Here is a 26,481-nt window from a genome sequence, read left to right as displayed (position 1 = left end):
TGAATGATTGTCATTCTAGGTGGAGTTAGGTGAAATCTCAGGGTAGTTTTGATTTGCATCTCTCTGATTGCTAATGATGTCAAGCAATTTTTCATGCATTTATTGGCCATTTGAATTTTTTCCTTCATGGAGTGTCTATTTAGTTCACTCTCTCATTTTTTATTTGGTTGTTATTTTTTAGCACTGAGTTTATTATTTGTATATTTTTCCAGTTTCTGGAAATTTTTTTGCTTGTCCATTGACAGAACACAGTTCATATAGCCAGTCGTGAGTGTGAATGGCAGTGTCATGTGAAAGAAAAACTAACAACAAAGAATAGGTAAAAGATTGAAAATTTGATATTTTTGGAGTGTTGGGTTTTGCTTTATATTAGAAAATGTATCTTCTTGTTTTTCTTTTTTTTTGTTTTAAGAGTTTTGGATTTCAGACAAGTTGGTTTTGCTTCCTTTTCAGCAATAAGTAAATGAGAGATAAACATTTTCAACCTTAAGATTATAGTGAGTCCAGATGTTGAATGTAAACATAGGTTTAAAAATTAAATCACTGTGTGCTAATCAGCTTTTGTCCATGGTCACTTCCCTATTGCTTTGGATTTTTGGTGAGATAGAGCATCATGACTTCGAAACATGTGACTGAGGAAAGGGGGGGTGGGAGAGAGAGAGAGAGAGAGGAAGAAGGAGGAGGAGGAGGAGAAGGAGGAGGAGGAGGAGGAGGAGGAGGAGGAGGAAGAAGAAGAAGAAGAAGAAGAGGAGGAGGAGGAGGAGGAAGAGGAGGAGGAGGAAGAGGAAGAAGAAGGGAGGAGAGGAAGGAGGAGGAGGAGGAAAGGGGGAGGGAGGGAGGGAAGAAGGAAGGAAGGAAGGAGAAAGGAAGGAAGAAAAGAAGGAAGGAGGAAGGAAGGTAGGAGAGCGAGCCTGGGATAAGACATAACCCAGTTACTACTTTCCTCCAACTAGGCACCATCTTTTACATTTCATACAACCTCCCAATATTCCATTCAATTATGAGCCCCATCAATAGATTAATCTATTGATGGGATTCATGATCCAATTGGTTTTCAAAAGTTCTATCTCTGACTATTTCTATACTGGTAAAGAAGCCTTCCACACATGAGCTTTTGGGAGACTGTTCATATTCAAATCATAACACCCTGACATACAAGGTGAAAGGAAACGCAGGCTGAAATAAGTGTAGTACAAACTCTCATGTTTGGCTTTGTGTGAAGAAGTAATATATGATTGTGCTACAGAGCAAATGGCTAGGAATCTGGGAAGTTTTCATTCTGCCTCTGTTATTAACCCAGACTTTAGGCTCAGGCATCATCTCACTCCATGGGTCTCAGAGGCTAATCTGTATAATGTGTTGTGGGACTGGATGATTTCCAGGCCCTTCCAGGTCTAGTGTGCTGCAGTTTTCTAAGATGCATGCCAGGTTACCTGTGACATAAATATTTAGAAAGTTAAACCACCGGGATTTCACTTCAGCATTTTCCCTTGCCAAACCCCGTGCTTCTCCTTGGGAGATAACACTGCTCTTGAGGTAAGTGACCATTGAAAACAGAGCCACTCAGAACCCCTACCTCTGGAATCCCTCCTGCCACCCCTCAAGGTTCACCTGCCAGACATTTCTCCATTCCTGCGGCTCTCGGCTTTTGATGCCTCTTTCACCTGCTTTTCTCTCAGAATCTTTTGTTTTCAGCTTGTCACTACCAGCCTTCAAGAAAATCTACATGCTTGACACATTATTAAAATTGGATGAGACTGCGCTGGCATTTCACAGGTGATGCCTCTGTTACACACAGTAAAGGGATGGTAACCTGCCTCTCTTTCTTTGGCAAGTAATGGAGATCCTGAGCTCCCTTTTACTCCAGGCAATTTACTCAGAATTGCTGGGGAGGTTTCTGGCAAGGCTCACAAGATGCACTGTCCTTTGATTTTGTAGCTGTGCATAGACTATGGTTGCAAATCCTATGAAGAGGGAAATCAGATGGCTCTTAATTGAAATGCATACCTTTGGTATGTACATAGTATAAAAGCCTCCTTATCCCTTTGACTGGAAAGTGAGAATTGGGGTTGGAGATTCTAGTGACCTAGGAGTATCTAGAAGGCTTTAAATGTACACCCTGCTTTTGGGTAAAAAATAAATTATTGAGATATCTTTGCTGATTAAGAAGCAATTTCATACTTAGCTGGCTTTCTACATTTAGGACCACATCCTAACTTTGGATTTTTTGAAACTTGCTCTGCTAAATGCAATAAAAACTCAAAATCATAATATTAAATAACTCACTTTTCTTAAGAATAGCCTTCTTTCTAAAAATTAACTTAATAATTGTAGCTAAAAATTAAGTAAACTTTTTTCACATCCTAGAGGTCATATGGCATTTTTATGTTGATTTTACTTACTCCTCATAACAATTTCTACAGGGTAGGTGATTTTGAGAGCCTCATATTTAGTATCACATACTCTTGCACATGAAGAAATTGAGATAGGAGGTCCGTCTTTTCAGGTGCTACATTGCCATAACCTACTTTTAGTCTCAAGGGCAGACCTAAGCATTAGCTTCTTTGCCTGTAAAATGAGAGGTATGAGAACAATAATTGTAATTGCATGGTTTTACCAAATCAAACACACACTCAGCTATCTTCTGTGACCCACTAGTAACATTATGTTTTAATCTGTCTGGACTTAATTCATAGCCTATTTTATCTTCTTCTTTGAAGGGGACTATTCTATTGTATTATTTATCAACTGAAAATGTTTAGTGTGTATTTGGAACATATATTTTACTGAAGGATTCAGGAAAAGAAAGAGTATGCCATTTGGACTGAAAAGGAATGATTCCACAATTAACACTAGTGAGTCCTTTGTTATTCATCAAGTTAGCTCTCTGGGCTTGGTTAACATATTGTAAAATGAGAGGACTTTTCTAAAGGTTTTTTTTTGTTTGTTTGTTTAATTGGTATATTGTTGTCATACCTGTTAATGGGGTACAAGATGGTAGAGACACACATGCACACATCAGTGAGCCCTTCCCCAATTCCCACCCCATTCCCTCCCCCTCCCTCCTTCAGGGAATTTTCCTCTTCCACCCTCCCATTCCTCTCTGTTAGGTCACCTCATTTGCTCATCTACAGTTTCTCCAAACTTTCTCATAGTCCGGCAATCTCGAGCACATTGTTAGAGATCAATCCCCATTAAGATAAACATCAACAGTATCTGTCTAGCATACTCAGTTTGGAACTGAGAAAGAGGAATATAATATTAGCTGTAGCAAGGATTACATGAATAGCGCTTTAATAAACACTTTATGATATTGTCTCATTTCATCTTCAAACCAGTCTTCTTTTAGACATGGGGATACTTAGTTCATTTGCATTTGGTCACTTGGATAGAAACATCAGAATAAAAATTAGAACTGGCATTTTCAGAGATTTGCCACTGTATACTCCAAAGGCAAAGCTGTTTGGGGATAGAAGAGATTTGGTGTGGTCTGTCCCCATCACTGTCATATATGGTTATTACTTCTCTCAGACCTGTCTTTTGGTCACATTCATGTCATCTGTGGAATAGGTTATAACTATCCTACTAGAACTGGAAGCTGTAACTAAAACTAAGACCAATGTGTTCTTCAAATCTAAAATAATTTATGAAATATCTTTAGTTATAATGCAGACAATTTGGTTTATGAATAGAAATTTGAAGGAAGAAGCCACATGTTTTATATTCTGGAGTTTGTTTATAGCCCTTAGCACTCACTGGACCCTGGGCAAATACTATGTAATAATGCAAATAAAGAGATTAAAGCCTGGTTGATTATTATATGAGGATTATAATTGATCATTACATCTTAATCATGGATTATAAAAGATTGCTTGTGTGTGGGGGAAAAGTACAAAACTGAACTAATGACTGCTCAGAGTTTCTCCAGTGTACTGCTCCACATTTGATGTGAACCGGTTTATTTACTGTCACAACGGCCCTGCAAAGAAAATAATTTCCTTCAGCCACATGAGGATACTTATTACAGTAATTTTTCTGTAAAGAAAATAATGGAACCATGGTGCAAAGGCAGCACAGCCAGAATTCCTTCTTTAGCCTGCTAACCCCTGCTGCCACTCTGATGAGAGAAGCAGGTCATTCTAGGTGGCTATTAGATGATGCTATCTACAGTCCTCCTTATTATGTGCTGCAGCAGGAGGGGTGGCTGCTGGACCCTTCTTGGACATTAAGGCATAATGATTCAGGGTCTTTTCATTCATGTTCCAAAACCAGTTGTGAAAAGATTTGATGAAGACCAGGAAAAAGCCCAGACATCTTCAGCAGCTCTTCCAGACCTAGGAGCTCTAACACTCTCGAGAAAGTCCAGGGGTTTTACCCAAGAACTCTGCCCTAAAGGAAACTTTCCAGAATGACACATCTTTTCACAAAGCAAGAGAAGAACCTCAACATAGCAGGTCCAGAATGCAAACCAAACTGTTCAGAGATCGTCCTGTTAATCCAGTAACCATTGTTAGAAAAGACCCCCCAACTCTAAGCCTTACTTATATTATTTCATTTTATAACTTTAAGTACTGGCAACTGTATTTCTGAATTTCATAGGCTTGATCATTTGAATCTGGTTTTGGGGGTCCCCTTTCCTCTTTGTACTCTTAGTTTCTTTCTTCTTTTCTTCTGCCTTTTTCCTTGTTTTTACCTTTATGTAGTAATGTCTTTCTCCAGATTTTGTAACTTCATTAGCTAGGCCTGCCACCTCCAATTAATGTAAAATGAAAGACAATACAAAGATGAATGCCCAGTGTCACAGGAAGGAGTAGTACACCACTAGGGAGAAAACTTGTTCTACAAACAAATCTCTAACAACCCCTTGTAAATCTGAAGATGTGACTTGTGAAATTCCTCCCCAACCCCAAACCTTGTTTGGAATTTGGCATTCTTTCTTTATCTGGCAAATCTTATCATCTGTTATCATCTGCCAAGGGCTGTTTTCTGTTTTCTTCAAATTACTCAATCAAGAAAACTCCCTCCTTTGGTGGGAGTAAGGTATTTCTAATTATCTGGTCCAGGAAAGCCATCTGCTGAGTGATTAGCCCTGTGTTACTGAACAGTGAAAGCAGAGGGTGTAGGTGATGGCTCAGCGCATCCGCCCTACCCACCCCAGCTTCTGTCTCTCTACTTTTGATCACTTACTGACAAATATGAATTTTTGGAAACATTTTCTATACTTTTGTTTGAGACCCTTGATTTTTTTTATCCCCTGAATATCTAACTTCAAATATTTTTTCCATTGTAAATCATATTCTATATGAATGATGTCTGCAGATTTTTTGAAAACTGATTTATTATAGGATAGTGTTAGAGAAAGATCCAGATATGTTAAATATTTTTTATTGAAGAACAAAAAAGAATATATTTTAAAATGTAAATATTAATCAAAGAAATTTTGAATTATGGGATGGATAAAAACCTTAGGGTTTGTTCAAGTACCCATTAATTTTGAAAAATGAAATAAGAGCATTGATATTAGTAATGATGAAGATTATAAGTCTACTTATAAATATGTATACTCAAAATAAGAGTGATGTATACTAATGCTTCTATAATTTTAATGTGGATTAGGATTACCCAGAGTTCTTTACAATGAAGATTCAGTAAGTTCAAGTGGGATCTGAAAGTCTGTAGTCCTTTTTCGTTTTTATTGGTGCATTATAGTCATACATCTTGATGGGGTACAAGATGGTAGAGGCATACATTCACACATTATTCATTCAGCCCCTCTGATAAGCTCCAAAGGGACACTGATGAGGCTGATGGGTTATGGACCACACTTTTACTGACAGATTATATAGAGAGTTTATTTATTATGTAAAATCCAAAGAAAGAAACTGCAGGGCTGGTAAGACAACTTCAGCAGTTATTCAAGGTCCCAGTTCCTTTTCAGATTTTGCCATCTTTAGGGTGTGGCCTTTATTCTTATCCTTCATGAGTTAGTTCTGGCCATTATGTCCATGTTCCAAGCAGCAGGATAGAAGTAATCATAGAGTAGAAGGGACATAGCAAACACAGTAACATATTAGTGTCTCTCAAGAAGGTTTCTGGAGTCTGTCCCATGATAATTTCAGAAGTAGACCATTGGCCACAATTTAGTCACCTTACCATATCCAGGTGAGAGGCCAGTTGGGAAATAGCACATTATGAATGACTATGTGCCCAACTGAAAACCCACAGATTTCAGAAGAAAAGGGAAGAAAGGGGGGATGGTAAATGGGACATATCCAGCAGTCTTTGCCACACACTTGGAGGTTGGCTGTAAGAAGTGGTTTTGCAAAGGTCACACAGAAAATTCCTTTATAGACTAATTTTAACTAGTATAGGTATAATAATTTCCAATTTGTATGAGACTTCATATTGTAGGGCCACACTAACTTTTCATGACTGGCCTGCATTTTTATGAGTTTCATTTCTTGGATATTCCTCAAATGTTTTGGAGACTTCATTGGCCATGATGCCTACCCTAGATACCCACTGCAAACCCCCCGTGCCTGAGCCCTCTTACCAGCTTCTGTGTTTTTCTTTGTTCCAGTGCCTTTTTGTCTTTCAACATACCTTTTCTTTTTTAGCATGTTCATTATTCATTGTCATCTCCCAGTGTTAGAAAGTGAGTTATGTGAGACTCTTGTTATTTCACCAGTGTATCTATCACAAGTACTAGAACTTGGTACATGCAGAGGTACATAGTTTTTGGATGAACATATAAGGCAAATAAGTGTTAGAACCTACTTCTGAGTTAGGTCTATATCCCAACCCTGATGCTCTGTGCCACACACTTACTCTATCAGGACCCTGCTGATGTTTTAGTTCTAGAACTTCTATATTTACCACAGACACTTTCCCACACTAAAAATGGCAATTTATTCTGTGTCTTCATGATGTTCTCTCAGTGTCGAGAGCCAAATTAACCAGTTTGCTCATACCTTGGATACTCTAGGGATCAAAGTCCAAAGTTAGTATTTTCTGAAAAGGCATGCTTCCCATTAGAAAAACAAAATTGAACAAAAGTACAAGAATGGATGTCAAAGTAGCCCTTCCGATTGACATAGTCTCTGGACTTTAGCTTATATTCAACTACTAGAATATGCTGATAGAACTGTTGTGTAAAATGTCTGTATCATCCAATTTGGGTTCTGTTTTGAAATGTTAAAAGTGACTAGAACTGACCTCAACCCAGACTCAGGAATACTACCTTCACCCTCTATCCTGTTTATAATAATATATTTAAAAAATGATATAATTTATGAGTATGCATCTGTTTAGAAGCTGTTGTTCAGTTCATTTTCTTTGTTTAATTTTGTGACCATGTCTTTCTTTTATAAAGATTGTTAGCTTCTTTGTGGATTAGGGTCCATTCAGATTTATCGGGCAGAATCAGCCAATATATTGCTAGAGTTTGAATCTTCACTGTCCCCCCAAAGACCATGTGCTTAAGGCTTGGCCCCCACAGCCTGCAATACTATTGGGAGGTGACAGAATCTTTAAATGGGTGGGCCTAGTGGGAGGAAGTTAGATCACTGGGAGTGGAAAGGGGATATTGGGACACTAGCTCCTTTTTCTCTGGTTTTCCTTCCTGGCCATGGGGAGTTTTGTCCAAGCTCTTATTGAAGTAAGTAACACATGGCAAATAATTACATATGGAAATAATTCTACCTTTGATCTTCCATGAGTCTCATATTTGCTCTTTCTATCTTATACCTGAGCTTCATGTTTTTTTATACTTACGTGTCTCTCTATGCCAACACTCAGCACTGTGCCTTGCTTATAGCTGGTCTCGATATTTAATAAATACACATATATGAGCAGCTTTCCTGTGGGAAATGTTCTGCTTTGAATGCATGTGCATAGATTTGGAACAAGCATCCTAGGTCTATGTTTAGGCAGCTTTTATTTGTGCTACCACTCAGGCAAAAGTAAGTCAATTAATCTCTCTGTCTCCATTTCCTGGCATGTAATGTGGGAATGGGCATGAAAGCCCGAGAGGGTGTTGTGAGATTAATTAGTTAAAATGTATACCCTGCTATATAAATGCTAATTGCTGTCAGGAGCGTGGGTTGGGTTTTCCAGTGACTTGGCTTTGGGAGGCTTTGCTCATTTCCATTAGTCCTCTGTGCCACCAAGGCTCAGCCTGAAGAAACCCTTTGGCTGAGAGAAATGATGACTTTGTGGTTCCCCCGCACTGAAGGGCCAATTTAGAAAGGACTTCCAGTGTGGAATAAACTGGATAAGAAGGGACATTTTAAGCAAAAAAGTAATTCGCAGTGCCAGTAATTTGCTAAATTCCCTTTGCTGTTATTAGAGACAAATCTATTTGCATAACAGCCTTTCCCTGTCTTTTCTGAGGCTGGTGCCTGCAGTGAATCATATAATTAATCTGGTAGTACATGACACTCTAGACTGTTGCCATAGATTTTATTTTTATTTGTTCTTTGAATAATTTAAAAAGGTCTGACAAAACATCCTCAGGTAACTGGCTAAAGAAACTTAACAGCTCACAGAAGAAATTTCAAATGGACAAATACCCCAAAGAAAAGGCTCAGTAGTAATTGCATTTAGCTATTGTTTATGAATACTAATGTTCTTGTTTCTAGTCCTTGTTGTAAATGAGTCTTACTTTAGAGACATTACTCATTTGGTCCATGAAACATAAAAGAGACACATAACAGAAATAATTAAGTCTTTTTCTTTTAAAAAATATTTTTAAGTTGACTGGAAACATATTAAGTCAATGGAATCAGCCAAAATTGTCAGTGATAGATCTGAATTTAAATTTCAGTATGTAAGGAACTTTAGCAAATACTGTTTTAAAGAGTATTTGTTCCTAATTTATTAATTTATATCATGAAAGGAAAATTTCAACCTTCTTAGCCACAGTAAGCAATATTAATCACAATGATAAATCTCAGTGGTTTAACAAAACAGAGTTTTTTTTTTTTTTGTGGTGGTACTGAGGTTCCTGGAAGCCCTTCTACCTCCAGGCTACACTCCCAGACCTATTTTTACATTTTTTAGTTTGGAAACAGGGTCTCCTAAGCCAGCGCACGCAACTGGCTTCGAACCTGTATGATCCTCCTGTCTCTGCCTCCCAACCGCAGGGATTACAAGCGTGCGCCACCACGCCCGGCTCAGAGATTTATTTTTTGCTCACATCTGAGTCCCTTAAAGTAAGGTGGCACTCCTGAGTAGTTTTCTGCTACACAGTGGCTCCTTCAGTCTTGTGATCGAAGACCTTTTTAAAAACTGCCTGGTCTTCAGGATAACCATGTAAAGGAAAGAGAAAGCACCAAAGCTTATGCAAGGAATCTCATTTGTACAGTATTTCTGGCCACATTCCATCATCAGAACAAAAATCACAGGGTTGCAACCCACTTAGTGGGAATATATAATTTTCAAATGGGCCAAAGAAGAGAACACAGGATTAATGGACTTCTAGCCATCGCCAAAATCCCTTTCATAATTCCTCCTTAATTAGTCTACCTGAGTACTTCTTTGTGGTAGAGACTATCGTATGCTGGCTCCTTTTGTTTTTATTTTCTTTATATTTCTTCTTTCACAATCAGAATGTCCTACTTTACATGTGTGATACTGAGGATTGAACGCAGAGGTGCTCTACTGACTGATACCCATAACCCATTTTAAAGTTTTGTTTTGATATTTTTTTTTTCCAGGCAGGGTCTTTCTAAATTTCTCAGGCTAGGCTTGAACGTTACGTTCTCCTATGTCAGTCTCCCAAATACTGGGATTACTGTTAATCACTGCATAGGGTTAGGAAAACCACGAAGGGCCAGAGTAGCACATTATAATATCGGTGTCAAAGTAATAAGGTATCCAGTGCAGGGATTAATGTCTAATTTATCAATGTTCCAGTAAGAGTAAATCATGGTAGAACTATGACCTGTGGCCCAAGTTGTAGTGATGAAAACTGAGATACAGTATAGACTGTGGTTGCCTACAAGATGCTAATTTTCATTTGACAGTGTTGATGCCACCATCATTCAATTTTTTTTCAACCAATATAATTTGAAGGGAGATGCCTTTGGAATGGCATGAAGCATATCTTTATGCAATACAGAAAGTAGTGACATAATTTTATCCAGAAGGAAAACTTAACATGGTCAAGTTTTAGCCTCCTTCTGCTGTTGATATCTCTCTCTCTCTCTCTCTCTCTCTCTCTCTCTCTCTCTCTCTCTCTCTCTCTCTCTCACTGTTTTAAGCTTTATAAATTAAAATTGATTGCGAACCAGGAATGTAGGCACATGTCTAATATCCCAGTACTTGTGAGCCTGAGACAGGAGAATCAGAGATTCTAGGACAGCCTCCACAATACAGCATGACCTTGTTTCAAAACACAAAATATAAAGGGCTGGGGATGCCTCAGGATGTGGTGGAACATGCTTATAAATTCAGCATTTGGGAAGCTGAGACAGGAGGATCACAGTTGGAACATAGCCTACTCACTACCTCACTGCTTAGTGAGGCCTTTTGCAATTTAATGAGACCCTGTTTAATAACAAAGAAGAAGAAATAGGGCTGGGGTATAGCTCAGAAATAGAATGGCCCTGGGGCCCTGGGTTCCATTCCCAGTACTAAAAAAAAAAAAAAAAAAAAAAAAAAAAAAGTGTGGGGGGATGCTGGGGATGTAGCTTGGAAATAGAATGCCCTGGATTCAGTTCTTAGTACCACAAAATAAATAATGTGTGTTTGGGTTCTGGAATTTTTTCTTTACATGCATTAATAGGGAATTTTCTTCTTTGTCTATTTTCTATTTTCTTTTTACTCTAATTTTTAGGGATTCCTCAACTTTAACCTCCAAGCAGACCATCTGTTAAGTCTTTACATTTTAATCTTGTTCTCATTTAAGTCAGCTCTTTGTTTCTCTCAATATTCCTTTAGCACAGTATTTTCCTGTTTTATCAATGTAGTAGTTCCAAATGTAGTAAGTTCATGAAGAACCTGTGGAATCTCTATAAAGATGTTGATAGTATTTTTATTTTTTTCTTGAATAATGCTAATTTTCTCTGTTTCTTTTATTGTATTTCATTGAACGTTGCATTTTTAATGGAGGCTTTTCTGAAGTGTTTTCTTGAGTTATTTGTTCATATTTAAAAAGCAATTAAGAAGCTGCTTGGAAATTCTAAATGTGGGCACGAGTCTGTTAACCTTGAGCTTTTTTGATTTGTGATATATCTGTACAACTGCTCTCAAGAGCCTCTGATATTAAGTTTGTTAAGTCTTTCTGCTTCATGTGGTCAAATTTCCCACAAAGGATTCTTCTATTTTTTGGCTTGGTGAGTAAAGGCTGAGTGGGGAAAATTGTTTATTAGTGGGAGAGTAGCATTGGAACAAAGGATGCAATCTATTTTTTTTTTTTTTTTTTGGTGGTACTGGTGTTCCTGGAAGCCCTTCTACCTCCAGGCTACACTCCCAGACCTCTTTTATGTTTTTATTTGGAAATAGGGTCTCTTAAGCCAGGCCTGGCTTCGAACCTGCACGATCCTCCTGCCTGCCTCTGCCTCCCAAGCGTGGGGATTACAAGCGTGTGCCACCATGCCCGGCAGATATAATCTATTTAATACAGCTTTCATTCAGGTTGTTTTTTTTTTTTTTTTTTTTTTTTTACTTTACTATTCTCCCCATACCCTTAGTTTTGAGGTTCTGATTTCATTTGCCATTGTTAGGATATATTATTAATATTGGTAACAAGCGAGCTACCTTTTACTTACTAACAAAAATAAGCTATATTACATGAAGTCATACAAGCAGAAGAGTCTTAGTTCCTGTTTTTTTTTTTTTTTTTCGTATTTGCCAAGTCAGAAGAAAAGAGTGCTCGATGAAATATGTCTGAGCATTAAAACACCTACCACAAGTGATAGTCCTATCATGTTTGCTAAAATAAATTACATAGCCTCTGCTTACTTTTGATTCAGAAAAGTACAAAATATAAAGGCTGAGTGGCACCAATGCCTTCTTATGTGTTGACAATTCCTGGGTCTTCCCAATATCCAAATTGCAGACTGTTTTTTTTTTCCAGCTTTCCAATGCTGGTTTAAGATTTGTGTTTTTTTCTTATTTTTCTTTCTTTCTTTTTTTTTTGTGGTATTGGGGTTCCTGGAAACCCTTCTACCTCTGGGCCACACTCGCAGACCTATATATATATATAGGTCTGGAAATATAAATATAAATATATATATATATATATAAATTTTAATTTGGAAACAGGGTCTCTTAAGCCAGACAGGCTGGCTTCTAACCTGCGCTATCCTCCTGTCTCAGCCTCCCAAGCATGGGGATTACAAGTGTGTGCCACCACGCCTGGCCTAAGATTTGTGTTTTTAAATATGCTAAACCCACCAGGTACCACCACCAAAAAATATATATACAAATAAATAAATATTATAAATTTGTGTCCAACTGTCCCTTTTGAGGTTGCCACAGTCTTTTCTCCTGTTCTTGTTATTACCTGTGATTATATCTTAAAGAATTACTTTAGTTTTAGTGGTGCTTCAGAAAGGAATCAAATTGGGTGCATTTATTAAATTTGTAATATTTGTTAGAAAAGCTATGGTTATAATTTTCTATAAACTGAATGAGCTAAATCTGCCACTTGGCAGTGTTAAAGAAAATATAGTTAATTAATGTGATTAGGTAGGTTTTTAAAAAATATTGTACAGGTATTACAAATGAGTCTTGACATAAGCAACCTTTTGATTTTTCCAATTCTCTGTGTGTTGGATTTTAAAAAGTAATTTTAATGAAAACTTAGCAAGAAATAATCATTTGTTGAGTCTTGAAAGAAGCAGTTTAATTTCTCAGAGATTTATTACTTAGGTGTCATCTTTTTTTCCAGTCAGAAAGATTCAAGTTTTTTGCTTTATCAAAAGTAAATGGCTGCTATTGTCATTGTTTTGCCAGTTATCACCTGTTAAAAAAAAAAAAAGTTGCCTAATAAACAGTCACAAATGCCAATGACAAACAAATATCATTTTATGTGTTATACTTGTAGTTTTGTTTCTGAGTCTAGAGTTTGCCTGGTGCAGTTGATCTTGGCTTGGGCTTTCTCTTGTGTCTTTGGTCAGCTGTGGCAAATCTGGACAGCTGTGCTTCTGGAGGTGGGCCAGCCACAGCAGGGCACCTCAGCGCTATGCCATTGGTCTCCTATTTACTGGGCGGCTTTCTTGGGCTTTTTCTCACAGTGGTAACAAGGTTCTAAGAGAAAAGCGAAAGCTTTTAAGCCTTAGCTTGTTACCACACAATGACTTTTGCTGCATGCCAGTTTAAGTCATAGGGACAGCCTGGACTGTAGGATGGAAATAGACTTTTGTTGATTGGAAGATTAATTTTCAAGTGGCAGAGGATGAAGATTCAGGTAGGAATGAGAAGGCCTGTTTTTGCATATTTGGTCATTTAGAATGGTCAAGTGATCATTAAGAATAATTTTTTATGTTAAAATACATAAAGTGGACATATTGCTGAAGGAAAATAATTAAGAGGCTTTTTGGTTTGTGCCTATAAAATGGTCTCAGTGCAGCTGGGCATGGTGGCACACACTTGTAATCCTAGTACTTAGGGGGCTGAAACAGTAGGATTATGTAGATTTGAAGCCAAGCCTCAGCTACTTGGTGAGACTCTTCAGCAACTCAGTGAGACCCTGTTTCTAAAAAATATATAAAAATAGGTCTGAGAGAGAAGCCCAGAGGTGGAAGGCCCCTGGGTTCCATCTTCAGTACCAAAAATAAATAAATAAATAAATAAATAAATAAATAAATAAATGGAGTTCACAGTGCTTACATATAAACAGCCAATTTTCAACTAATACTTAATCCCTCTCCTTCAAAACCAGCCCATCCAAACTATGATTTCAATATAATATTTACATTTAACAATTACTTATAAAAGAAAAGTATATATTATTGAAATTTTATCTATTATAATCACAACAATTAACACTTAGATCTTTATTTTTTTTTTGGGGGGGGGTGGAACCCAGGGGCATTTGACCTCCGAACTACACCCCCTGCCCTATTTTTTTTTTTTTTCTTTATTTCGAAACCAGGTCTCACTGAGTTACAGAGGGCCTCACTAAGTAGCTGAGGCTGTCTGCGAACCGTGATCTTCCAGTCTCAGCCTCCCGAATGTTGGGATTACAAGTGTGCGCCACCACACCTGGCAACACTTAGATCTTTATATATTGCACAGAAGAATAACATGATGAGAAAACATTTTTAAAAAACTATCAAATATTAATCTATATTCTACCAAAGTAAAATTATGTGTGGAGATAGTGAAATTAAACAATTCAGAGACCAAAAGGAATAGTATGAAATTTATAATGCTTAAAAGATAGATTCTTCACACACTTTTAGGTTTGATACTGGTATATGGCAAATCTTTATTCTTTTGGATATAATTAAAAGAATGATATAGCCACTGTATTTTAAAATGCCTTTACTGACAACATAACACAAAGCATATCCTTTCCAATTATTGTATTTTGCATGGAATGTTATAGATGTCAACAGAAATGTATCAAAGTTTACATAGAACACATGAGCACATATATGTGCATATATACATATGCATGTAAAAAATGGAAGGAATGTATGAAAATGATTTTGGGGGTCATATGGGATTTTTTCACTTCTGAAATATTTTCTTCTTTCATATGTTGACATATATAGCCCTTTATTCAGATGTCAATCTTTAAGAAAATACTTATTCTGTTTTTTTCTGAACACAACAGATTGTTTTTTATTACAAAAATAAATTGTATAAACAATTACAAATTTTATTTGACACTCAATCATTAAAATACTAGCACTTTTATTCCCCACATCACTGAGACCTTGGATTCTTCAGGTCTATAGCCCCACAGCCAATGCAGTAGCCAGTAGACACACATAGCTAGCCCAGGTCGAGATGTCCTGTAAGTATAAAACACATGAGATTGAAAGATTTACTATAAAAATGAAAATATAAAATAGCTCGGTAATTCTTTTTGGATATTAAACAAGACATTATTGACATTGTGTTTATTCACTTGTTTTTATTCCTCTCATCTGGCAACTGAGCATCTAAAATTGCATATGTGGTTTGCATTCTATTTCTATCAGACAATGCAGATCTAGCCTCCCAAATCAGATCTGAGAGCTCTCTTTCTACCTAGCCAATGGTTGCCATTCCAGTTATAGTTTCCTCCTTAGGACCTGTCTGTCTCCAAGAAGTAGAAAGCATACCACTTCCTTTTCAGGTGGCACCTTAGCCTGTTCCTTGTAGGGTTTCACAAGATCAAACTCTCAGATTAAATGCTTACCCAAAAGATACTCAAAGACAATAAAGAAGTGGAGAGAAGTATTTTCTTCTCACCAGAGGTGCTTATTATATGCATTCATTAGAGGGAGGTCATTGAAAATGACTAGAAAAGGAGGTTTCTGGAACAAAATGGAGTATCCTGGGGAAAACCGTATTCTCTGGAGGCCTTTACCGTGAAGTAACTCATCCACCCTCTCTGGCTTTTTTGTTATTCTAGAACGCTGTGATGACTGGGGACTGGACACCATGAGGCAGATCCAAGTCTTTGAAGATGAGCCAGCTCGCATCAAGTGCCCGCTCTTTGAGCACTTCTTGAAGTTTAACTACAGCACAGCCCACTCAGCTGGCCTTACTCTGATCTGGTATTGGACTAGACAGGACCGGGACCTTGAGGAGCCTATTAACTTCCGCCTCCCTGAGAACCGCATCAGCAAGGAGAAAGACGTGCTCTGGTTCCGGCCCACGCTTCTCAATGACACAGGCAACTACACCTGCATGCTAAGGTAGCCTGAAGCTCAGTGGCAAGTTTCTCTTTTCCATTTGGTTCCTAGACTTTTAATCTGACCATGAGTGTGCCAGGAAGCTGGGGAAGGGGATGGAAACATGTGCATAGAGTGTTTCACCTAGGTCTCTTAGCTGAAGTGGACAGGGAAGATGGTTGTGTGTCCTAGAACATCCTCCATCAGTGGGTCCTTTTTGCATGCTGACATGCAGAAAGAGTTGTTTAAAGGTGGAGAATCACCTGGAGTTATTCATTTCTCTAGAAAATGAGCAGGGCAGGGAGGAGAGCCCATTCATATCTTTGATTCTTGGCACCTTTCAAAGTGTCCGGCACAGAATAGATACTCAGGGAACCTTTATAGAAGAAAGAATATTTGAGAGGCATCAAATGCATTTAGGACAATGCCTTCAAACTTTTCTACTGAAATTTTCCTGAGAAGCAAGTGAACATTGTGTCCCTGAGAATCTAAGAATATAATCTAAAGCAGCCTACTATTATTGCAAATTTGATCAAATCCATTTTCTAAGATTTAATATAGATTTTATCCTACAACATGCCTATGTTTCTTTTTTTCCTTTTTATTTTTCTTATTCTTTTATTTTGTTTTAGTACTTGGGATCGAATCCAGGGGCATTTTACCTCTGAGATATACCCCAAGCCCTATTTTATTAATTTTGAGACAGGGTCTTGCTATGTTGCCAAGGGTATAAATTGCTGAGGCTGACCATGAAGCTTTGGTCCTCCTGTCTCAGGCTTCTAAACACTGGGATTACAGGTATGTGCCACCATGCCTACCCCATTTTCTTTTACTATAGATTAATGTTTCACTCAGAAAAAAATCTTAAGAAATGGTGAGGCCCCTCCAGAGAATAACTACTTAAGGTTTAGTTATTTGGTTACTTTCTATTTACTATCCATTTTGAGTTATCAGCCTGTAATTTGTTTTCTAAACTCCATCTTTGTTTTTTCTTTCTTTCTTTCTTTCTTTCTTTCTTTCTTTCTTTCTTTCTTTCTTTCTTTCTTTCTATTTTCTTTCTTTCTTTTTTTTCTTTCTTTCCCTTTTCTCAGCACTATTCCCTACTATTTAATAGGTATATTGTTTCGTAGAGCAGCATTAGCAGAATACCATAAACAGTGGCTTTAAAAATAGAAATGAATTTCCTCACAGTTCCAGCACTTAGATGTCTGAGATTAAAGGTGGCCAATGGGTTTGATTCCCAGTGCCAATCTCCTTGACTTGTATAAGGTCACCTTCTCTCTCTGCCTTTGCATGAGGGTTCTTCTGTGTATGTCTGTATTCTAATGCCTTCTTCTTATAGGACACTAGCCATGTTAGACTATAGCCCACCCTTATGAGCTCATTTTATCATTATTATATCTTTGAAGGCATTGTTTCCAAATATAGGCAAGTTCTGAGTTATTATGGGTTAGAACTTCATTCAATGGATTAATTTGGTGTTGAAGTTCATAGTTTAGCCCATCAAAATGAATAATCCCATATCCAATTTCTCTCATGGATTCTAACTGATCTGTGATGGAGAACTATGGCTATGCTTTGATAAATATGTTATAATTAAATAAAAAGGACCTCTTTGCTATCATTGAAAAGCCTTTGGTTCAGTTTGTCTTTGGGAGTCTATGTAGCCTCTGAAAGCACTTCTGAAGCTTATTGAAGTGGATTCTTGGCTGGTGTGTGTCTCCCCTAGAAGCTTTGGGAGATGCATGTGCCCCTTATTTATAGTCTAATGAAAAATGGTGTAGGTTAAAACAGATTACATTGGAAAGAGCCCTGGATAAAAAAGCAGGGAAAAAAAAAAACCAGGCCACTGTACAGGCTCTTCAATTACTTAGCTGGTGAATTTAAGCAAGTCATGACCATATCTGGAGCTTTGGTCTCTCCATCCACACAATGGGAGGGTCGGCCCACACGCCTTTAGACTCCTTTTCATCATTGCCAATTATTCATTCACTGGCACTTAGCAAGGGAACATCAGCACATCCCTGAAATGGAGTTGTCATTGTTGTTTGATGGACTTTGGTTTCTACTGTGCATGCGAGTGCTGCTGTATTCATATTACTTTTTGTTTAGCCACCCACTACTTACCCAGCGATCTTCCCAAAACTTTTCTAAACTAACCTTCTTTTGGATATGAGTAGAGTTGCTTGGCTGGTAAGGTCTGCATATTTCTTCAGTGTTGTTTATCAATTTTCAGATTTTTTTGATCTTCAGTTGACTCACCTGCCCATTTTCTATGTCTCTAAAGCAAACCTAAAATTGAAATTATCTGCTAGGAGTATTACACACCTTCTCATTTCCCTGAGGTGATTTCTAACAGGAGAATGGCCTTCAGCTAAACCATGTATAGTCATAGACGGGATGTCAGTGAATCTATAAAGCTTAATTTAATCTATAAACTTCCTAAATTTTATTGCTTATATTCTTGCTCCAATACTGTTTACCTTTGGGGATTACAAAAGTCAGTCTCACCACTGTTAATTGTATTAAAGTCAGAGGAATATAGTAAAGAAATACAAATGATCATGTGGAAATTAATTTTTATAGAGAAAACAGATATCTATAATTAACCATATAAATGTGGGTTATGTTAATGTTTAAGGTGTTCAATGAATGGGAAACCTAATGTAGATATAGAGTATGTAGAGGATAATGGAGGAGCTGGAACAACCTATACAAACATTATTACATAGATACAATTCCCATTCTTAAGTTTTATGGGTTTGTTTAGCCCTTCATGCTGGATTGCTTATAACATTTTGAATGGTTGTTCCATAGTTTTTGGTATAATCTTTCTTTTGTTTAATTTTTTCTCTTGATTCCAATGTTTTTCTTGCTGAAATGGCACTAAATGAATATTTTTGAGTTCATACTGTCTCTGTTTTTTCATATTTCTATTACTTGAAAAATATTTCCACACTTAGAGATGCTAAGTCAAAAGTGGTCTTTAAAACTTATCTCAGAAACATATATTTTGAAAAGATTGTTTTTATTATTACCAGCTATGCTTTAATATGCCATTTTTACCTTTGTATCACAATACTAGTATTACTTAGAAGGCTTTAAATGATCAAATGGTAGATTTGTTCCCATTCTTCTGAGGATTCTCCATACTGTTTTCCAAAGTGGTTGCACTAATTTGCAATCCCACCAACAATGTCTTAGAGTTCCCATTTCTCCACATCCTCGCCAGCATCTGTTGTTGTTTGTATTTTGAATGATTGCCATTCTAGTTGGAGTTAGGTGAAATCTCAGGGTAGTTTTGATTTGCATCTCTCTGATTGCCAGTGATGTTGAGCATTTTTTCATGCATTTATTGGCCATTTGAATTTCTTCTTTTGTGAAGTGTCTATTTAGTTCACTTGCCCATTTTGTTATTGGATGTTTGTGTTTTTAGTGTTGAGTTTCTTGAGTTCTCTGTATATTCTAGATATTAGTCCTCTATCGGAGTGGTAGGTGGCAAAAATCTTCTCCTATTCTGTTGGCTCTCGATTGAGGTTTTTGACAGTTTCCTTTGCTGAACAGAAGCTCTTCAGTTTCATGCAATCCCACGTATTGATTCGCCTTTTAATTTGTTGTGCCTCTGGGGTCTTGTTGAGAAAGTGTTTATCTGTGCCTGTGTGTTGCAGTGTTGGACCTATGCCCTCTTCAAGGAGCTTCAAGGACTCTGGTTTGATTTCCAAGTCTTTGATCCATCTTCAGTTGACTTTTGTGCAGGGTGAGAAAGTGGGATTAATTTCCAATTTTCTTCATATGGTTTAAATGAAAATTTTAAATACAAACACACACACACACGTTTAGGTTGATAAGTAAGGTGTATTTTAGAACATTAACAGTAAATAATTGTGTTTCTTTTATTCTTTGATACCAATTGGTATAGGAAATACCTCCATAACTCATTTAATTTTACATGAGCTTACACATATAAACGAAGTCTTCTTTGGTTCACTTTAGTGTGGTTTTGATATTATGAAATGCAAATGAGGCTACCTATTTATTACATATTTCTTTTTTCAGGAACACTACATACTGCAGCAAAGTTGCCTTTCCCCTGGAAGTTGTTCAAAAGGACAGCTGTTTCAATTCCCCCATGAAACACCCAGTGCGTAGACTGTATATAGAATATGGGATTCAAAAGATCACTTGTCCAAATGTAGATGGATATTTTCCTTCCAGTGTCAAACCAGCCGTCACTTGGTATATGGTAAGCAAGTCAGAGCACCTTTTATTTTTTCTAAAATGGCAATACTTATTTGCTGAGTCCAATGTGGAGACTGAGATTTCTTTTCTTTGGGGATTCTGACTTCTTTAATAATGCCATACAAAACTTTCACCACTTCCTCATTCGGTACTGTTTTAAAGGAAGGGGCATGAGTCTTTTGCCTCAGTCCACGGTTTCTTCACTGTGTTCACTGAGTTACCACATCTGCCTGTCAAAGTCCTGTGGAATGCATTTTGAGAAATGTTAACCCACTTCAACTCACTACTTAGTCAAGCCAGAAGCTGCTGATTCATTTGGTTAATTTCAATCTCTCGGTTAATCAGTACTGTAATTTATTATGAATATGTGTTTTCTTCTTTTTCCTCATCTGTGGGCACCATCCATCTGTGGTCTCTCCCACATCTGAGAAATTTAAAAATGTTTTATAAAAAAATTAAGTGTTGGAAGGTGATGCTTGTGGCAGCAGCATAGATTTTTAATCTTTTCAGATCTGCACATTCACCAAGGCCAAAAACTCAAGGTTAATATTTATAGCAAAATTCAGTGACAAATTATCCATAAGAATTACTTTCAGGAAAGCAAGTGAAACAAGCTACCAATAGCATTAAGACCCATACTGAATCGGTGTTTTCAAGCAAGCAGAAGAAGAAAGGAATGTGCTGTCTGGCTGACTTGAAGACAGGAGGACCCAAAGCTGGTGCTTGCTGGCATGTGTGGAAGGCCAGCTTAGAAGCAGAGTCTGGCACTTGGAGAGGTGGTTCTGAGAAGGGGAGTGAAAGAGGCTTACAGTAAGAGGTTCTGATGAGGTTGGAGCAGTGTGAGTGTCTTACAACTCTAAAAAAGGACCAGCCACACCAAGGAGACACTGCTGAAAATGGAAAAGCATTAGCCTAGCCTGTGCAAGGCCCTGAGTTTAGCTCTAGCACCATAAGAAAATAAAAAGAAAATCAGATTAGGAAAATATGAAGAAAGGAAAGAAAAGGGAGAGACTAAAAACAGAGGAAGGGGAACAGGCAGAGCATCTTAAGATAAGCCACCAAATTTTTTGTTTTGTTTTGGTGCTAAAGATTGAGTCCAGGAATACTTTACCTCTGAGCTATACTCAGTCCTTTTTAATTTTTTTTATTTTAAAACAAGGTCTTGATAAGTGGGTGAAGCTGGCCTCCAAACTGTGATCCTCTTGTCTCAGCCTCCCAGGTACTAGGAATCAGGTGTACACCATTATGCTTGGCTACCACCATAGTTGTGAAAAGAATTTCTGTGAAGTTGGAAAATACCGCGATATACTAAAGTCTAGAAAAAAGAAAAACTATCAAAACAACAACAGCAAAAATAAAACCAAGATAAAATCCTATTCAAAGTTACCAGAAAAAGGAGAATAAGAAATAAAATGTCAATGTAGAAAAATAAAGCATATCAGAAGTATATTAGTACCTATTAAACATGAGCTAAGTTGGGCATGGTGGCGAGCTTGTAACCCCAGCATTTGGGAGGCTGAGACAGGAGTATCGTGGTTCTACAACAATCTCAGATACTACTTAGGGAGGCACTTTGCAACTCAGTGAGACCCTGTTTCAAAAAATTAATTAAAAAAATTAATTATTAAAAAAATTATTAAAAAAATTAATAGGATTGGGGGTGTAGCTCGAAGGTAGAATGCCTCTGAGTTCCATCCCCATTGCTGCAAAAAAAAAAAAAAAGAGCTAAAAAACATTGAGAAGAATGTGCTAAAAGACAAAGAGAAAATTGAGCTAAAATATGCTGGGAAAATTATAAAAGTCATATGAAAAAAATAAATAAGTAGAAAATCCCAGAAATTATATAACTTACTGAAAACAGAATGAAGAGAACAAATTATTTCAGAAATGATGGTAAATTAAGAGGAACATAGTGGTAGTAGAAGAACATGCTCACATGCGAAGTCACATACAGTATGTGTATACATATATAATGCCTTAAGATTAGTAAGAAGTGAAAGGGAAAAACACTTAAAATCAAAAATGAAAAACGAATAAAATAAAAAATATTAGAATGACTCTATAAATAGCAGATAAAGTAGACTTTAAGACAATGAGTATTACCAGAGATAGAAGATATTTCATAACAATAAAATGGTTACTTCATCGGGAGACATAAAAAATACTTCAAAATATATAAAGCAAGAACTGGCAGAATTTACAGGAGACATAGACAATTCCATAATCATAACTGAAAATGTAAAATTCTTCCGAGTCAACTTACAGAGTTGTCTGTTAGCCAGAAATGAGCAATTTGAACTCAAATAAAAATAATACTTGCAGTGGTTTGAATCCAGTGAAGTAAGTTTCAATTCACAAGTTCATCATGATATATAAAAATTTTAGCTAGTTGTATTTGAATGCTGATAGGAAATTAATTATCTTGAAAACCAGGCAGTGAAGAAAAGTAATTAGATGTTTATCCTAGTTTTCCTGGAAGAAATATACTATTAGTTTATATGATAGTTCAGAGAAGTCTGTTTTATGTAAGAATATCTACTAATAAATGGAGAAATGATAAATATGGAATATCACTCTGCAAGTCCCAGTTGATTAACAACTCTGAACATGAAGCATCAATGGCGGCTAACTTCACAAAATGATTAACCCCGGACATCTTTCATCTTCTGATGAAAGAGCACACTCTTACCTGTAATCTTGCCCAGTGGATTAAATGTGGGTCTGATCAAGCCTTTGGATACTGCTGCTATTTTTCCGGAGATCTAAGGAATGTAGGAATATGTTAAACTGCACCATGGGTTTGCAATCAGCAGAATCCAGACTGTGTGAAACTTTATAGACCAGGACCAGATGTGCTGGGTATTTTAACCTGTGAATAAAGGAAAAGCATGTAGTGGGGATACCTGAAGGAACATATGACAATAAAAGAAACAGACACGTTTTAAAATTGGATGAAGCTATGTCTAAAGATATATATGATTGATAAAATTATAAATGAAAGCAGAAAAATGGTTTAACTATGAAAGTACAGTAGTCATACTTGAGTGACATGGGACACATGGAAAGCTTTCAAGGGTGACTGGCAAAGTGCTGTTCCTGGCTCTGATGGACAATTACAAAACTGCTCACTTTAAATACTTCATTAACTCATACATATGTTTTGAATGTTTGTATATATTTGATTTTATATATATTTTGATTTGTATATATTTAATAGTAAAGTGACTAAGAGGGAGAACTTGGAGAAAAGAGGGAGAATGACAGTAAGAGGGAGAGAGAGGAGGAAGGGTGGGGTGTGGTGAGGAAAGAGATCAATTTAAGAGAAGTAATAATCAATTGTAAACCTTAAAATCACCTTAAATGAACCCTATAAAATAAATTACAAGAAAATTAGGGAATTCTGAACTAAGAATATTAGTGATAGATGTGAATTATGACTTATTAAGTTTCATAGTGGTAAAATAGTAATAGTTGCAGAATGAGCCTTATAATTTAGCAATACATACATATTTGCAAATGGAATTATATGATTTCTGTGGTTTGCCACAAAATCATCTTGAGAGGAAGTGAATGCGTATAGATGAAATAAAACATAGACTGAATTAATGCTTGTAATGGCTAGTAAGGGAATAAGGGCTCCTTTCATGTTCTCTCCATAATTATGAATTTTCATAGTCAATAGCATATAAGATTGTTAAAACATTAATAATTTTATGTCAGTAATTATTTCTTCCTGTTAAAAAGTTATGTTTTAACTCAACTTTGGATCAACTTTTCTTTTGTTTTACTTTCTTTATTGGTGCATTGTAGTAATACATTTTAATGGGATAAAATACTTGTGGAGACATACATGCACACATCACCCAATTAGCCCTTACCCAATCCCCATCTCTTTCCCTCCCCATCCCTCCTTCCCATGCTTGGCTTAGTGATTGACTTTGATATGTTTAAGTACATCATGTGCTTTAGAGAGTTTCCCTTTTCCCCCTTCCATCCCCTCATTTAGGTCACCTTATTAGTTCCTCTGTAGAATCTCTTTCTTCATCTAGAGTTCTTCCTGTTACTCATTTCTCCTTAGTTTCACATATTAGGCAAAGCATCTGATTTCTTATTTTTTGTGAATGACTAATATCACTTAGCATAATGTCCTCCAGTTCCATCAATTTCCCCGTAAATGATGTAATTGGGTTTTTCTTTATGGCTGAGTAAAATTTCATTCTGTACATATCCCATAGTTTTGTAATCCATTAATCTGTTGATGGACATATTGGCTGTTTACATAGTTTGGCTATGGTGAATTGTGCAGCTTTTAACATAGATATGGATGCATTAGTTTGGTAGTTTGGTTTTCTTTTTTGGGGGGAAGATACCCAGAAGTGGTATTGCTGGATCGAATGGTAAGTTTGTTCCCATTCTTCTGAGGATCCTCCATACTGTTTTCCAAAGTGGATGCACTAATTTGCAATCCAACCAACAATGTATTAAAATTTCCACTTCTCCATATCCTTATCAACTTTTGTTGTTGTTTGTGCTTTGAATGATTTCCATTCTAGCTAGAATTAGGTGAAATCTGAGGGTAGTTTTGATTTTCATCTCTCTAATTGCCAATGATGTTGAGCATTTTTTCATGCATTTATTCACCATTCGAATTTCCTCTTTTGTGAAGTATCTATTTAATTCACTTCCCTTTTTTATTGGGTTATTTGTTTTCTTACTGTTGAGTTTCTTGAATTATCTTACATTCTAGATATTAGCCCTCTATCAGAGGAGTCAGTTGCAAAAATCTCCAATTCTGTTGGCTCTCGATTGAGGTTCTTGACAATTTCCTTTGCTGTACAGAAGCTCTTCAGTTTCATGCAATCCCACGAATCGACTTCCCTTTTAGTTTCTTGTGCCTTTGGGGTCTTGTTGAGAAAGTTTTTATCTGTGCCTATGTGTTGCAGTGTTGGACTGATGCCCTCTTCAAGGAGCCTAAAGGTCTCTGGTCTAATTTCCAAGTCTTTGATCCACCTTGAACTGACACTTGTACAGGGTGAGAAAGTGGGATTTATGTCCATTTTCTGCAAATGGTTAACCAGTTTTGCCAGCACCATTTTTTTCCAGTGTATGTTTTTAGCCCCTTTGTCAAAAATCAATTGGCTGTAAGTGTGTGGATATTTTTCTGAGTGATTAAGTGTTCTAACCTCTAAACTTGTCTGCTTTTTTAGCTTTATTCCCATATGCAAGCTATCCTTTTCTATTTTTTCCCTCTGGATTCCCTTTTCCTAGAAGAAGCTGCTTCTTCTGGAACAGAAAAAAATTCTGTTCCCTTCATGAGTTGTATTTTGTTTTCTCCAGCTTAAAATCATTTTACCCATATACTCCCTTAGCTATATAATTATGATTCTTTTAATGTCACTTTTCACTACATTTACTTTCTGTAGTATTTGCTCATGTATACATTCAACATATACTAGCTGAAGATCAACTGTATTGCCAAGGGTGTGGGGGGAAAGAGTGATGAATGAGATATGTACCCAGCTCTGTGGAATCTCAAAGGAACATACAATTTAACATGAAAAGGTACATAAGAATTCCTGTTTTTATCAAAAGTAGGATTATTCCATTAAGATATGTGACTACAATGCACCGAATTGAAAAAAATAAGAAGAAATAATAAAAATAATTCTACAACTGTGTCAAAGAGTAATTGCTATTGGTTTCAAGAAGAGGAAGAGCATGTGCCCCCATGAGCTTGTTTTTCTAAAGTTATACCATATTCAGTGATCTGCAAGATTTTTGTTTTTTCTGTCTGTATAAATGTTGGTGTTGTTAACCAAGGCATAAAGTAGTGAAGGAGAAGGTGAGGAGTAAGTGATGGATTTAACAAATCTCATATTAAGTTAGAGATGTCTATGAGGCATCTGGGTGGCAGATAATATTGGTTAGCAGGAAGTGGTTGCATATATTTGGGTCTGACGCAGAGGAGATAGAGCAAGTAATAGATAACTGGATACATCTGTTTTATAGTTGAGCCATTAAGTGAAAAGTGGGCTCAGTTCAAACTCTAGAGAGACTATTCATAAAATGAATGGAAACAGAAGTCTAGATACAGAAAAAATGTCACTGCTATAAAGCCACTAACATGGTAGATGTCAGCAGCATACAGGTGACCAAAAATGACAACCAGCAAGCAGCCATCTTTTCCATCCTGTGGTTATGAACAGATTGCTACTGTTATGTATAATACTGGGTTTTATTTCTCCACCTTTGCATGATTAATTAACATCGTTGATCTTAAGAGTTCTGTCATCTTAGGAATAAGATCATGGTTTGGGTCACTGTGTTCTCCTATTTCTAACAGTGATGGCATTGAATTCTGTTTTCTATCTTGTACATCTTCCCTAACGATCCACATAGGCATCTT

At 36.8% G+C, this 26,481-nt stretch overlaps 1 protein-coding gene across 4 annotated transcripts in view; it reads left to right on the top strand.

The window, feature by feature from the left end:
* The window catches only part of IL1RAP (interleukin 1 receptor accessory protein), a gene marked incomplete at both ends in the record, with an annotated part of 103,231 nt that overhangs the window by 33,094 nt on the left and 43,656 nt on the right, over window positions 1-26,481 (top strand). For all 4 annotated transcript variants that reach the window (XM_080696379.1, XM_080696378.1, XM_080696381.1 and 1 more), the window contains 2 exons: window positions 15,575-15,860; window positions 19,893-20,079. In XM_080696379.1, coding sequence (XP_080552505.1) covers window positions 15,575-15,860; window positions 19,893-20,079 — 473 coding nt within the window. The remainder of the gene's footprint in view (window positions 1-15,574; window positions 15,861-19,892; window positions 20,080-26,481) is intronic.

Source organism: Muscardinus avellanarius, assembly GCF_963383645.1.
Source record: "Muscardinus avellanarius genome assembly, chromosome: 5".
Classification (NCBI taxonomy): Eukaryota; Metazoa; Chordata; class Mammalia; order Rodentia; family Gliridae; genus Muscardinus; species Muscardinus avellanarius.
Note: the sequence above shows the minus strand (reverse complement) of the source record. Positions and strands in the feature narration are given on the sequence as shown.